Here is a 14817-nt window from a genome sequence, read left to right as displayed (position 1 = left end):
TTTTTTTTTAAAAAAAAATTTTAATTCCCTTTTTTTATTTTTTTTTTTTTTTTTTTTTTTTTTTTTTAAAATCACATTTAGAAATCCAAAATCTGTGAATATTCAAATATTTTAACAGAAACAAGAGGTTCCCTATTTCACTAAAAGTTTATTCTCTGCGGCTGTGATTAACAGTTGTTTTGGTCATTGAAATAATCTGTTGTCTTTTACTCTATAAAATGTGAGACAACAGTGAAACATATCCTTCCTGCGTTCCCTGAGTCCAAGGTGCTGTCTACAAATTAGGGCTGGGTGATACGGCCTGTAAGTAATGTCACAATATTTTTAGGCTATATCGCGAGACACACTCTCATGCTTCCCTGCTGCTTTGTGTGATCTAAAGATTCAGCATCTCGCCTGTTTGTCACCCGTGTCGAGCGGCTCCCAGCAAAAAATAGACAGGGAAACATTTGTTGATAGTCACACTGATATGATTCCAGCAACATTATATATAACTGACCCCTTTCACTAGCCTATAGTTTCAGTGTTTGGACTTTATATGAATATGACACAGACATGAAAAAATATAAAACTTACACAACTTATTTCTAACCATTTTAGCAACTGCATGGAGAGAAAGAGGAAACCATTTGTACTAGATGGCCATAGCAGAAACCGAGTGTTGGCTATAATTATGTTGATAATTTAACAGGTGATGGGCAGTATTTTGCAGGTGCTGTCTCTCTCTTTTGCATTTGCTCTGAATGACGGTAAACAAACGTCAAGGCAAACTGTATGTTGAAAGACAGAGCAGCAGCAGCAGCTGCAGCGAGTCTGTGACGGAGAGCGAGAGGAGTGAAACGCCAAATAGAACTTCATGCTGCTGTCTTAAAAACAATTATGTGACAATTTATACTCAATGTTTGCCATATTATCATTTTATACATCCCATGTGGAATAAGCCGTGATACATTGAGTATACTCGCCTATTTCAAACATATTTTGTCAAACCAACAGTCCAAAAACCATAGATATTCAGTTTACAGTCATATTTTTGCATGGAAACTGACAAATGATTTGATTGGTTATCAAAACAGTTGCAGATTATTGTTCTGTGGATCAACTAAGTGATAACCAACTAACTGTTGCAGCTCTACATGTTTTAAACTGAGATTTCACATTTTTCAGTGTAGCCACACCATGCTTTAATAATGTATTTGTAAGGTAAATATGATACCATGTACAGGCCCTTGGTTAAAGCAGATATTCAATATTTACCTTATTTATGTCACATTTAAAAATAGATATGCAGCAGAAACCATGCATCACATAAGAAAACATAATGGTAGAAAACCAGTCTCCAAACCTGCTGTGGTGGCTCTGGTGCAGGAGGTTGTGGTGCAGCAGGGGCATCATCTCCGCCTTCACCTGCACCAGTATCATCATCATTATCATCATCGTCATCATCATAATCATCGTCATCACAGCCTCTGGTGACCCACTGGTCCTCCTCCTCCTCCTCCTCAGAGGTCTCTTCTCCCCAGGGGCTGATCAGGCTCAGTGGCCCATCCAAGCAAGGGGGCATGATGGGAATGGCGTCACTGTTTACCCCATTATTGGAGATGTCCTCTGGCAGGAAGTGGTCCTCGCAGATTAAATGCTGGTCTGTCAAGTCCTGCTTGTCTGTCTCCCTCAGCGCTGCCAGCCATACCTGAGCAAAGTCAGCAGCATTACTGTAGGTCAGCTGGACTGAATTACACTCCATAAATCCATTCTCCAAATCCAACCTCCAGTCTTTAACCCTTCCCCGAAGTCCCAACATCACAGCCATGTTTTTCTGCAGTCTGTGGCCAGAACTCCTGAACCAAGACTACAATACTTCATATGTTCTTGGCGCTTTGACCTCTTCAGACCATTTCCCTACATAACAATGGGAGGGACCCTGTCATTTTTTTTAAATAATAAAGTTGTAAAAAAAAAAAGTGTTACATTTATTCTTGTCAAAACATTTGCACTTAAGATGCCATGTTTTACTTTTCTTTATGTAGCATCACACTGACAGACTTGAACAGTTATCAACTTCGTCCATATGACTCAGGCACACTGCACTGCCAGATATGTTTACGGTACGGGCTGCACAATTAATTGAAATATAATCAAAACTGCAGTGCAATATCCAAATCAAAAGAGCTGAAAAAATAATAAAAGAATTGCAGGAGCCGCAGTTTTTTTGATAAAGGTAAAATGTGTCACAACATTGTTATGCATTGCTAGCACCATATGCGTTGTGGTGCTACAGAGACGTCCCAGCCTACAAATCATATTCTACAGATGTAAAAAAAAAAATGTTTGGTATACGAAGACCCAACCAAAGTCACCCTCATTTTTAAATGTTTTTCCAGTGAAAATTAAATCCAAAAAGAACCATTCCAACTGAAATCTCATTCACATATTGCAATATCTGCCAAAATAATCTTTTTTTTTTTTTTTGCATATCGTGCAGCCCTAGTTTACAGTAATGAAAGATATCTGATGTGTAGTACAACTTAATTCACGCAGCTTGTTGACACGGAATACTTCTCCAGTAAGGCACAATTTTGGTTGAGTGAAGACATGATCTGTGTCCTCAGAGGAGATACCATACTGTCTTTTGGAAATTTTTTTTTTTGCAATTCACTTTTACCAAATGGCTATGGAAATTCAAATTTACCCACATTATCTGAACAGAGATCAAATACAAGATAGCCTGTACTGACAATGCACAGGCACTTTACTGCTGTGGACAATCTAAACATTTCTATGATACAAACAAAAACACATACATAGCTTCTCTGTTTATGTTCCTGCTGTAAATACATTTCCACTGCTAATTTTATCATTTATATTATTTTTTCATAATTTTAATTCAATGGAGATACTGGTGGATATTGGTCTCTATCCTGCCATAGTAAGGAAGCTGTGTTGAACTTGCTTCAGTGGATGTGTTGGGTGCGCATATCGTATAATTACACCATTCATAGTAATCGAAATGACCTTGCTTTGGTGTTGCTTAACATAACCCTGGGGTCACTGTTCAAAAAAATAAGACCTCAATATAGTGTTGCCTGGGGTTTCTGGTAACCGCTGCCTTGCTGATCGTACCTCACTCCGCTCTGACAGATGGATCTCTTCGCTAGTAGACTGGGTCGAACATTCTGTACACCCAACCTTATGAGAGGAAAAGTTAAACACAGAGGGAGCGGCCTCGGACTTCAGCTTGTTAAAGCGGCGAGCCACCAGTGCTCCTGACTCAAAACGCCCTTCCATGAAGTCAGTGCTGTCCCTAGCTAGCTAATGATAAGTAATGAAGCACTTTCACGCTAACAAACCCCATGACGTCACGTTGCTCGCGATGACAAGATTGAGCTGCACTTGTTTTGAAGCGGGGTTCTACCTCCCTCACACTCCGGGAGTCTTACTAGAGAAGCTGAGGGAAGCAGCTGTAGAGGAGGTGGGAGAGTTCACCAGACTCACATTTGCACAACCACTTATAGGCTTCTTCCTGGGAGCTTTTCTCTTGAAAAATTTAAAATACAGTTTGAAATCACATATACCAAAGAAGAAATGTCAATTGCTCAAGAACTTTGTTTTCAAACAAGGCGAAGAAGATGCCGCGGTGAAAAACAGACTCGGACAACCCAGGCAAAAGCGACATTTTAGCTCGAATTTGTATTTGTTTTTCGCGGTAAATAACTTCAAAGATGCGAACCAAGTGGATAGTTTGGTGAATATACGTGTGATTAACCACCCAACCTCCGTTAAAGCGTAGCGCACACCCCCTTCCAGTAGCTTTTCTATGGGAACCATACAAGACCGTCTCTCGAGTGAGGTCTGGCTGTAACACGCAGATAACCAGTCAAGTCCTTCAGGACAGTTTGTAAATGACACTCAGGTTGCAGCACGTCTGCTGCGGTTAGTTTTTACAGTCCGTACCTTGACTCGGGTCGGGTCTTTGGGGAAGTTGAAGAACCTCTTCGGTGGTCGGTTGAAGATCCCCCGGTTAACGTTCACCATGCGGTTCGGACACCCCGAAACGACACACTTCACCATGCTAATCGTTTCTCCTCCAACTCAGACCAGAGCGAACCCGGGCTAACTGCACATTCGGGCTACGTTTATCACCAGAAAGTCAGAACCACAGCAAGTCCACCATCACTAGTGGAGGCTTGGTCTAAGTCGCGTTTCACCGGACTTTTTCAGACCGGAAAGAGAGGAGGCCGTGACCTGGATGTACAACAACCGGAGCGCGAAGTAGAGGAGCCATTGTGCGCCATCTACAGTTCACACCATGTTTATAACATAGTGTATTAATAGTGTATTACGTACTTAGATCCAGTTATTTATCCAGGTAAAGAAGCGAAACCAAAATTTTAAAATAAACAAGTTAAACTCATGTTTTCAAAATCCTGAACCACGAGATGGTGCTGCTGCTCAGATCCTGGTCCTTCATGTCTTTATTTAAGTTTTATTTCTTTAATTACACCAACACCGATTTCAGAACACCTAATCTGATAAAGTCCCAGTTCCAGTGGGAACGCTGAAGAACACAGAAAACAGTTTAGAAGCAACTAGTATGGACCCTGGAATCAGGACAGAGAGGACGATGGGAATCAGTACTGGTGTAATGAGTCCATCTAGAGGCTGAAACAATGCAGTGAAACACAGGTTGTAGTGGAGATCAGACTCCATCAGGTAGACCTAAAGACCAGGGAACATCCCAGCAGTCTGTCATGCAGAGAGTGCCTGTTTGGAAATAAATTTCTTACATGTCTCTGGAGTCTTATTTCATATTTTTTGTATGTTAAGATAAATACTTATGTAGTTTTGTTCAGATTCAGATACTTCAGGCAATCTGCTGGACACCATTGCCCCCAAGTTTAGCTGCCTACGTCACCTTCATATCTAATTAAAGGGCTATTCCAGAAATAGAGATATCCAATTTGTTGATCATTTTACTTCCTTTCTTAACTGACTTTTTGAACAAGATGTACTCCACCCAAAGCGCTCGGCATGTGTTTTAACCATCAACATTTAACTTACCTCTGTACTCCTGCAAGGCCTTTACAGTATGACGCAGTGAAACAACAAAAATTACAGAAAGAATCCGTGGTATGAAAAGTAGTGAAGGAAAGCAGAGACACAGTAGAAGAAATCAAAGCTCTCAGTTCACTATAAGTGTATGCAATTTTTATTGTAATCTTACAACTGTGAAGTTAAAGATGCAATGGCTAAATACTTTTTTGCATTCATCACCTCCAACCAGCACAAACCCATGTGTTACAATTGATCAATTAGTCAATCCTGGTTCTCCAACTGTCCCCATTTCCTTTAATGCAGAATCTGAAAGCTTTTTAACCTTGTTCATAGAACAGATTGAGGACATTAGGTTGCAGATTCATTAAGGGTACAGTCAGTGATTCCAATGGAAACCAAAGTTAAACCTCGTCCACCAGCAACATTTAAACTGAGGTTGCTGTCACTTACAAAGACTCTCCCCCCTGTAGAGAACACACAGACACTGAGGAGCCCACTGACCAGAGCCCAAATCCAGGATAAAGAGTTCGAATGGATGTGGTGGTGAAAGTGTGGAGGTGGATCGGTGTGTCAGAGGAGACTCTGTAGAAGGACAGAGTGCCAGCAGGACAGTCCACATACACTGCCACTCTGTGAGAGGCAGAGGAGGAGGTGGTGATGGGTGTTTTTCTGTTGTTATGAAAAACACAGTAACCACCATTAGAGCAGTGCAGACTCCAGGACTGATCATTTCCTCCAAACTTACAGTTTTTACTGGCTCCTTTCCTTCTGATTCCTTTGTAACTCACTGATATAGAAACCATTCCTCTCCACTCGACCTCCCAGTAACAGCGACCAGTCAGACCATTTCTACACAGCAGCTGAGACCAGTAGTCAAATCTGTCTGGATGATCAGGATGACTGATTGTATGTCACACGTGTCACCTTCCTGTTGTCAGAGAGTTTGAGGTTTCTGTGTACTGTGTTTGTGTCCAGTTCCAGTTCACAGACATGTGAACATGTGTCTTGTTTGCTAATGTTTGTGATAGCTAATCAACTTACTGGTGTCATATTTGTATTTCCGGCAACATTAAATTACTTGCCCACATACATTCAACTTACTTTCTAGTTTGCAAAGATATATTGTTGGTATGATGTTAGCTACAGCTGAAGGAGAATTGTGAGTATCACTGTCTGTAAGTGGTGTGCTGGGTATGGGAAGTCATCTTCTCTGCATGTTAGCTTTGCAGCGGCAACTGTAGCCACAGTTTGTAGTCTCAGTTTTTGCTGAAGAAGCAGAAGTAGTAGAAGTAGTAGAAGATAATGTGACATACAAACAAGAGTCACCACTGCTCTGTATTTTTATTGCTCTCCTCCTGCATGATTCAACAGAATGTGAAATATTGGTCTGTGCAAGTTGTTCCTTAAAATTAAGTTTGACCAGAATTTACAAATGAACTACTAAACTGATTACAGACTGTTAACAGATCACAATTTATGACAGAGGACACATCTTCTGAGGATCATAAATATCTGAACAAGATCTCAACCCCATATGTTGTTGTTGAGATATTAGAGTCTGGACCAAAGCTGTGGACCAATCAGTCAACACTGTCATACCTACATCCATCCTGCTATCATGGCTAAAATGAGAATTATGTTCTCTAATGAAGGGATTTCTCCATTGGATAAAAGATGTGTAGGCATCCATGTTTGTTACTTCAGGCTGACTCACTCCTCTGAACAAAATTACGAGAAATAAGACGTCTGATTATGATGACAGACTAGAGCAGGGGCACATGAAATAAAAGAAAGAAACATACCTCCACAGAATGATTTTTTGTTGTCTGTCATACCTGAGAGTGTTCAGTCTCCGATGCGGATCAGCCAGCCCAGCAGACAGCAGCTTCATCCCTGAATCCCCTGGATGATTGTAGCTCAGGTCCAGCTGTCTCAGATGGGAGGGGTTGGAGCTCAGAGCTGAGACCAGAGAAGCACAGCCTTCCTCTGTGATCAGACAGCCTGACAGACTGGAGATAGGAAAATGAATAAACTCAGTGTTTTAGAAAGTCATGTCAACAGGAAAGTCTTGCAGATGTTGAATATCTTCACTAACAGGAACCTAAAGCAGTTAAAGCAATTTTTAAAAGATCAGCTGTCTAATAAACAGTTGTATCCTGACCTGAAATTTTCCAGGGTACAGTGTTCACTCTCCAGTCCAATAGACAGCAGCTTCACTCCTGAATCCTTCAGTTGTTGTTACTCAGGTCCAGCTCTCTCAGAGTAGAGGACTGTGAGCTGAGGACTGAGGACAGAGCTTCACAGCTTCTCTCTGAGAGGTTACAGCCACTCAGTCTGAAAGAAGAACTGGTAATAAAGAACATGTTTTAATTCTAAACAAGTAAAATATCAAACAAATTTCATATTGTTGTGATATAATTTTGTTCATCCACGTACAGAGCTTTGTTGGAGGCCTTGACCACTGGCAGCAGGCCTTGACTAGTTATACTAGTGTCAATTATCTTTTAAAAGGGTATAGTAAAAGGGAAACATAACGCTTGATTTTGTATTATAATTCCAAATAAAACAGAGTTGTTATATCTGTGTATGAAGTGCAATTCAATGTCCATGTTATACATGGACAATGAATCCACTCAAACACACGGTGGAACTTCTTCAGGTTAGATTTATGCATATGTAAAATGGATAATAAGTAATGCCTTTTAATGCTGTCTTTAGTTACCCCATTGCATCAACTCAGTATAGCACATATCATTGTTATGGTTTCCAGTCCATTTGACCTTCTCACAGCTGTTTTCTGCAGCACAGAACAGTGTAACCTTTGACCTGACATTTTACTAATTTTCCATCTACACACTTTAACAAAAAAATAAAAACAAATGCATTTGAGGGACAGGGGGTTTCTGGGTATCATCAGATAATCTGTAATTCATTGTAATTTAAAAACTTAAAACTGTATAACTGTTATTTTTTTTATAACCAAAACAGAAAAAATTAGTTTGATGTCAGAATCAAAAAATGAAAAACCAATCAAAATTATAATTTTTTGGCAATTCCTTTTATCAGTATTTTGTTTGAAACCAAAAACATAAAATGAAATCATGTGGTCTATTAGTTTTCTGTTTCCAAACAAAAAGTAAGAAAATCCAATAAAAATAACGATCCAATTTTGGGTTTTACTTATTTATTTTTCATTTCTCATCTGGTAGAGACAGTAGATTGATGGACAGACAGCAAGAGGCGGTGAAGTGAAAAAAAAATCTAGATAAAAGTCAAACAAACAAGGTTAGGACCAGAAGCTAAATGATATTATACTGTATGTATATTGTCAGTTTTGGAGTAATCCAACAAAAATGGTCAGACATGAGCCTCCCGATTTAGGATGATGTTGGACCATCCAACAAGCACTTTGGAGCAAACATTCACATTGACTCATGAGACCTCAATGACTCTCAATGTACAAATGGCCATAAAGAGAGTACACACCTGTGACTAACCTCCCATCTGTCACTACCAAAGAAGTCTTTCAGATGACAAGAAAACTGTCCTCAAGATTTGAGTCCACCATGCTTCAACAGATCATTCCTTGATATCATTGTAACGTCCCATTTTAAACATTTTGAATATTTCCATAACTCACCTGTGGTTTCTGGGATGGTGTCTCTGAAATTTTTTACTAGATCCTTCTCCAAAATCCTTTTAGTGATTTCAGCGTAGTTTACACAGTAGGTATGCATCATTAAATCCACTGTGTCCACCCTATCTGCATCCTCCAGTTGACGCTTTGGGATTGCTGGGAAGCTTTCTAGTTGTTGCAGTTACCATTTGAATATTTAAGTATATATAGTATTTAAGTACTAGTATAGTATTTAAGTATATAAGTCCTCGGCTCCCAAAGTCTGCAAGAGGTTCTCTTCAAGTGTTGTCATCTTTTTCCTGCCAATATTAAAAAAAGAATTGAACTGCGCAGCTAATTTTCTGGATTAGTACCACTGAACATTGTTAAAGCAGAACAGTTCAAAGCTTGAAAGTAGTTGAAACTGGTTAATTTGTTCCACTAAACAATAGATTTGCAGGATTCTGGGTTCTCTCACCACAAACAGATTGAACAGAGGGAGACAAAGCACATACATGATTTGCAGAAGTTTGCAAGTATGACTTGATTTGCAATCCAGGACCATAGGGATATACCTTTGAAGTAAATCATACTTGGAGTGTGTGATGTGGGAATCTGAGCTTGTGTGAATCAAATTTCCTAGAATCACCTCTATTGTACTGCAAGTGAAACTAGGACTACAATCTAAAACCTGCCTCGGAATTACTGATTAAACCTCAACACACACTTTCAGAGTGACATTCATCTCATGCTTTTAATCACAGTCATAAAAAATAAATAAAGCTCTTTCTCAAATAAGCCTGTCCAAAGCTCAGGCTCTGGACACTACCTCACAATATATAGTATATACATACCACATGTTACTACTATAACAGAGTGACATCAAAACCAGTCTGACGCGTGCCCTAAACTCAGTGTCAGAGAAATCACACATCTTATGGTGTAGTTCTACTTTCTATCCACTAGATGGTGCCAACTGACCATCTAATTAGCTCATGATCAGCTCAGCACAGAGAAATGTGATGGAGGAGCAATGATTGGGATCACATATGCACAGCACTATACTGTGAACAAGCTTCAGATTCTTACGTGGGGCCCCTCACTCTGTTCCTCAGTTCCTAACAAAGGGGAACCAAAACCTCCAGAAACTTTAAAACACTTCTTCAAAACACTTTTACTCAATAGTCCCTGTGAAGACCACATTTGTTGGAAATCTGTTATACAGATAAAGATCATATTGTAATTACTTTACTTTAATAGTGCTACTACCAAAAATCTTCTTCTGGTATACAAGTAAAATAACAACTGCTGAGATGGAAAACTACTTAGCAGTCAGAGTTCAAGATGGGCCTTAGTTCATAAATTTTAAGCTAGTACCAGTTGGAATATACGGTGCATTCGGAAAGTGATCAGACCCCTTCACTTTTTTCACAGATTGTTATGTTGCAGCCTTATATAGGTCATGTAAACAAGATTTTAAACAGTAATATGCCAGAAAACAACTATTTTCTATGTAAAAATATAGTGGAGTAATGGCATCCTGCAGAGAATGAACTCAGAAAATTTGGTGGCTTGTATGGCAGTGAATGCATGTTAGTGTGCATGTTAGTGTATGTGAGTTCCTCCTGTTAAACTGCTGGTCCTCCCCAGGTTTATAAATACACAGAGATCTCTCAGCCAACATACTAAATACCCTCACCCTTGCTGGGGTCACAGGAAGTCTTAGAAAAGACCTGCATACAATAATCAGGGCTGAAAAGTCCCTGCTTATTATTTATATTTTGATTTACTGGTTTCTCCTATGAATAGACTAAAATTACATATCAATCAAAGATAGAATAAAGGTAAAGCAGAGCACTGTAAAGACATTGTCCTCTATAAAGTAGGCCAAGCATTAAAAGAACAATAGCTTCATCATAGCCTGATGTCTGCTTTAGGCTGATTAATCCAGAGCATTGCATTCAAATACACAAGTTTCTGTTTTTTGTTTTGTCTTTTGGTTGATGAAATAAGTTAACAAGTTGATGAAATATCTAAAAAACAGAACTTAGAGACTTTTAAACCGGAGTTTAAAGAGTGAGAATCTTCCTGTGCAGTCTGATGTCTTCGTCAGTTTCACCAGTGGTTAGTAACTGGACGCAGAGTCGGCAGCTGGCTGAGTCTACAGCTGCTGTCAAAGGAAGGAAGTCATAGTTGTCAACATTTCTAAAAAACCATGTGACAGAGCTAGAGATGCATTTGAGGTTGGCACTTTCAGTAATATTTAACTGCACAGACTTCTACTGAGGTTAATCTTTTAATGCATAACTTACTCTACATCCAACTACAGACTTGTTCGTCCTTCTCTTTTTAGAGGAAACACAAAAAAAGAAGCTGCTGCAATTCCATATTCATCAATCCATCATGATCAATCTGAGGACACTGTCACATTCTCCTCACTTCACAGCCAAAGTCTAGAAACATTAACATGACATTAAACCATTGTAACCTACAACCAGAAAGTTCAGCTGCAATCAGAAGCTAAGACTCTTTGTACGTGAGCGTCGTCTTTTATAGCTGCTATTGTTGCGTCATATATTATATGTCTTACCTTACTTTGTCCTTATTCTTTATCAGTGTTAGACAATAAGGACCTTAGTACTGACGTTTCGATGAATCTATGGCTGCATTAAAAGAGCCTTGAACCTTTATGGTTCACATTAATAACATCATCTCCAGGAAAAATAAATAATTAAGACACTGAGAGTGTATGATAATCTGTCAAACACAAAATGCAGATATACTCCCGAAAAATATTCTACATCACTCCAGAAACAGAATTTAATGTGATGACAGTGAATGATTCAGGATCTTATAGATATAATATTTATTTCATATTATTATAGTTTGAAGATACTGATTGTTGTTGGTTTGGAAGTGTTGTTTATGTTGCTGCAGCTCTCAGCCTGGTCAAATAACTGAATTTAATGAAATATTTCAACAGTATTTCTGTGTCTGTGAACATTTTTTTGACTTTCTGTTAGCTCAGCATCAAGATAGGTTCTACTCTCCTGTCAAATAGTGATACAACACAATGTGACCAAAGTGATCCTGTCCATCAGACATGTACAGATTTCACTTCAGGTCAACTGACAGACACTTTCCACCTTCATGTGTAGAGGAAACATCTGGAGAGAATAAGCTGCTCATTCTCCCTCGTCAGTCCTGGTGTCTGTGTGTGTTTGATCTGAGGACGAGTCACATCCTCATAACTTCAGAGTCCAAGTCTAAAAAACATCAGAGTGATGTCAAAACCAGTCTAACCTGTATCAGAAACCCAATCTGTGCCAGGGGAATCCCAGATGAGATGATGTAGTTCTACTATCTGTCCACTATATGGTGCAAACTAAACATCTAATGCACTGAATATCAGCTCAGCAGAGAGAGCTGTAAATTAGGTGCTACAATGTGGAATTATAAGTCTCATTGATGATACTCAATACAACAATCATCAAACAACACTGGCAGACTACTGATTTCCAAGTTCCAACAGGTTACCTATTCAAATAAGGCCTGCCAGAGGAGAAAGACGGAGACAAAGATTGGAGCTGACCCATGGCCCTTTGCTGCATGTCATCACCTCTCTCTCCCCAACTCTCCTGTCACTCTGTTTTAGCAGCATCTACTACACCTCCCGTCTTAAACCTTTGCTGATAAAAAGTTAGCATTATATGTTCTACTCCATTTGGAATTTTGAAAGATTTTTTTTCCAGGTCTTCACACTTTCACCATCATACACATGACCCCTATGCCTCGTTTATTTGTTCCAGGTTAATAAGATGTATCAGCACTCAGACCTTATCAGCCTTAGAGATGTGTGTGTACTAAAGGTTTATAAAACAGATTCACACTTAAGCGACCATCTTGCCTGGACATTTGTTTGAAATGTTACAGCTATTTTTCTTTTACAGCAAAGGACCAGATCAGAGGGCTTGAGAGGCACCAGGGATGACTGCTGTGGATGGAATTGCTCACCTCGGATTCATGTGTTGAGGAATTCACATGAATCTGGCTTTCACAGAGAAACCTAGATTGCTCAGTGCAAAGGACTAAGGCATAAACACTGCTAGGACTCCTAACATCACAAGTTTTTACTAAAAAAGTAACATTCATTTTTCTAGAATTTGTATTAATCAGAAATGACAGTAATGCACAGGGGTCCCATAAAATTCAATAACATTTTTTTATAAATACAATTTCTTATCAAAGTTTGATAAGATGTGTAATGTCAGTGGAAACAATTGTAATTTGTATTTAGTTTCATTTAAATATAAACTAAAAAAAAGATAGTGATTTATAATCCTTTGATTAGATTTACACAGTGTCTTTTAATTTACTGGATGCTTAGAGAGGTTTATCTATGTACAGTCAATGCATTAAACATGTTAATTCTTCATCTTGTTTTTTATGTCATAATCTTTGCCTCATTCAAAAATAAATAAAAGCAATACTCTTGTTCTTGAAATTCTCTATCATAAATTTCTCCATCAGTGTTAATATGCCAACCACTAATGTTGCTTATTCAGTAGTGACTACTTTATTTTGTATGTTGTCTCATCATCCCATAGATAGTGGCAAAAGAATTTCCTGACATATTGGTATAAACTTTGGGTAGTTTTAAACAGTGAACATAATTTGCAGCCTTGCTTAATGTTTCTGCAACTAAAATAGGTTTAAGCTAAATAGGCATAATTCTTAATTTAAGTTGCACTGCCATGAATGCTGCAACCCTGAAAAGGAGTAGTTTCTGCATATACATGATTTCTCATTCAGGTGAAAGAAGTTTTATATATAATGTCACTAAGTTATGTAACTTGCAAACACAGGTAATCCCCCCCTGATTCTTCAACATTGATCACAGTAAGATGTCCTGATAGAAGCTGAGGTTGGCAATATTTAGTTCATTGTAAGAGAAACAAACAATGCAAAACAGCTCTAATATAGACCTGCTGACCTTCATCTGGGTTTTACCAGACCCATGTTTTCTCTGCAGAGTTTTAGTTTTAGTTTTATCCCCAAAGTTTGTAATAACATGAGCGAAGCAACATCACGCAAGTTTTTAGTGAATTACCTGGTAGAAAACAGCAAAAGCTGCAGCAAAGCACATCCACTGCACGACTAATGCAACATATGCTCCATTTTTTATTATCAAAACAAAAAACAGGAAGCGAGTGGTTTACTGTTATTTCTTTCCCTATTTCTAAATTCTCATTTCAAATCACAAATTCATTGTTCGCAAAGTACACGGACCTACGGTACCGTTGCCTTCCTTCCAACTTGCCCCTGTGTGTGAGCCACCTGAACCTGCTCCACTCAGCATGGCATCTCCAGCCCCGGCCCCGGACCCCTTCCTCTATCTCCAATACCCACCTGTGTGCAATATCTCTGCTGGTTCATAAATACAGGTCATTACTGTGGTGTCTTAGCTGATTTGTGAGTCAAGGATAGGAGTGTTTTTAGGAGGAGACCCTAGGAAAGGTCAGGTGCCAGAAGAGGGTGAGCACCCCTTCCTTTTCTGTTTTTCAGACATTCCTAAAAGCTGACATTTGTCTTACATAAAATAATTTATGGTATCATTTATCTTCATATAGAATGACCATGTTTGGGCATAAATGTTGGCTCTGTGCCACTATAGGTTATTAGGAATTAGCTATGTAATGAATATGCATTTAAGAGGCTACTCAGCCTATAAATTGTATGGTTTTGGGGAAAAACGGGAGAAGATCCTTTTTGGCTTTGGGTCCTCTCACAGGTAGTTTTGATGCTTGTCAACCGATGCTATGCCTTTTTGTAATAAACTTTTTTATATACAACTGAGCCAGCGTCTGCAGAGATTCCTTCATCATCATCACATCATCGCTATGGAAGAAACCACATTACAAACTATATCTAGTTGTCTGCTGCATTTGGGTCCATACTATACCCAAAAACAAGGACTCAGTGCACACAAACCCCCCAATGGTTCGTTTGGATATTGTGGAAGGAGCCCTGCAGCAGCATGAGGCTAGACTAGCCTCCACCACTGCAGAGATCCGGCAGATGGCGACTAATCAGGAACAAGCATTAGCCGCACCAGCCACCCAGGTCCAACAGTTCACCACTGCATTCGC

At 39.1% G+C, this 14817-nt stretch overlaps 1 protein-coding gene across 1 annotated transcript in view; it reads right to left on the bottom strand.

Annotated features, from left to right (window-relative positions):
- The window catches only part of LOC111240226 (transcription factor E2F3-like), a 9349-nt gene extending 5139 nt beyond the window's left edge, over positions 1-4210 (bottom strand). Inside the window, exons 1-2 of the mRNA XM_022770194.1 lie at positions 3952-4210; positions 1346-1690 (exon numbers count right to left, since the gene is read on the bottom strand). Coding sequence (XP_022625915.1) covers positions 1346-1690; positions 3952-4068 — 462 coding nt within the window. The 5' untranslated portion in view covers positions 4069-4210. The remainder of the gene's footprint in view (positions 1-1345; positions 1691-3951) is intronic.
- Positions 4211-14817: the final 10607 nt, after the last annotated feature.

The sequence above is a fragment of the Seriola dumerili genome, unplaced genomic scaffold (assembly GCF_002260705.1).
Source record: "Seriola dumerili isolate Sdu_G_001 unplaced genomic scaffold, Sdu_1.0 BDQW01000025.1, whole genome shotgun sequence".
Classification (NCBI taxonomy): Eukaryota; Metazoa; Chordata; class Actinopteri; order Carangiformes; family Carangidae; genus Seriola; species Seriola dumerili.
The sequence above is the reverse complement of the archived record's forward strand: the minus strand, read 5'-3'. Positions and strand labels throughout refer to the sequence as shown.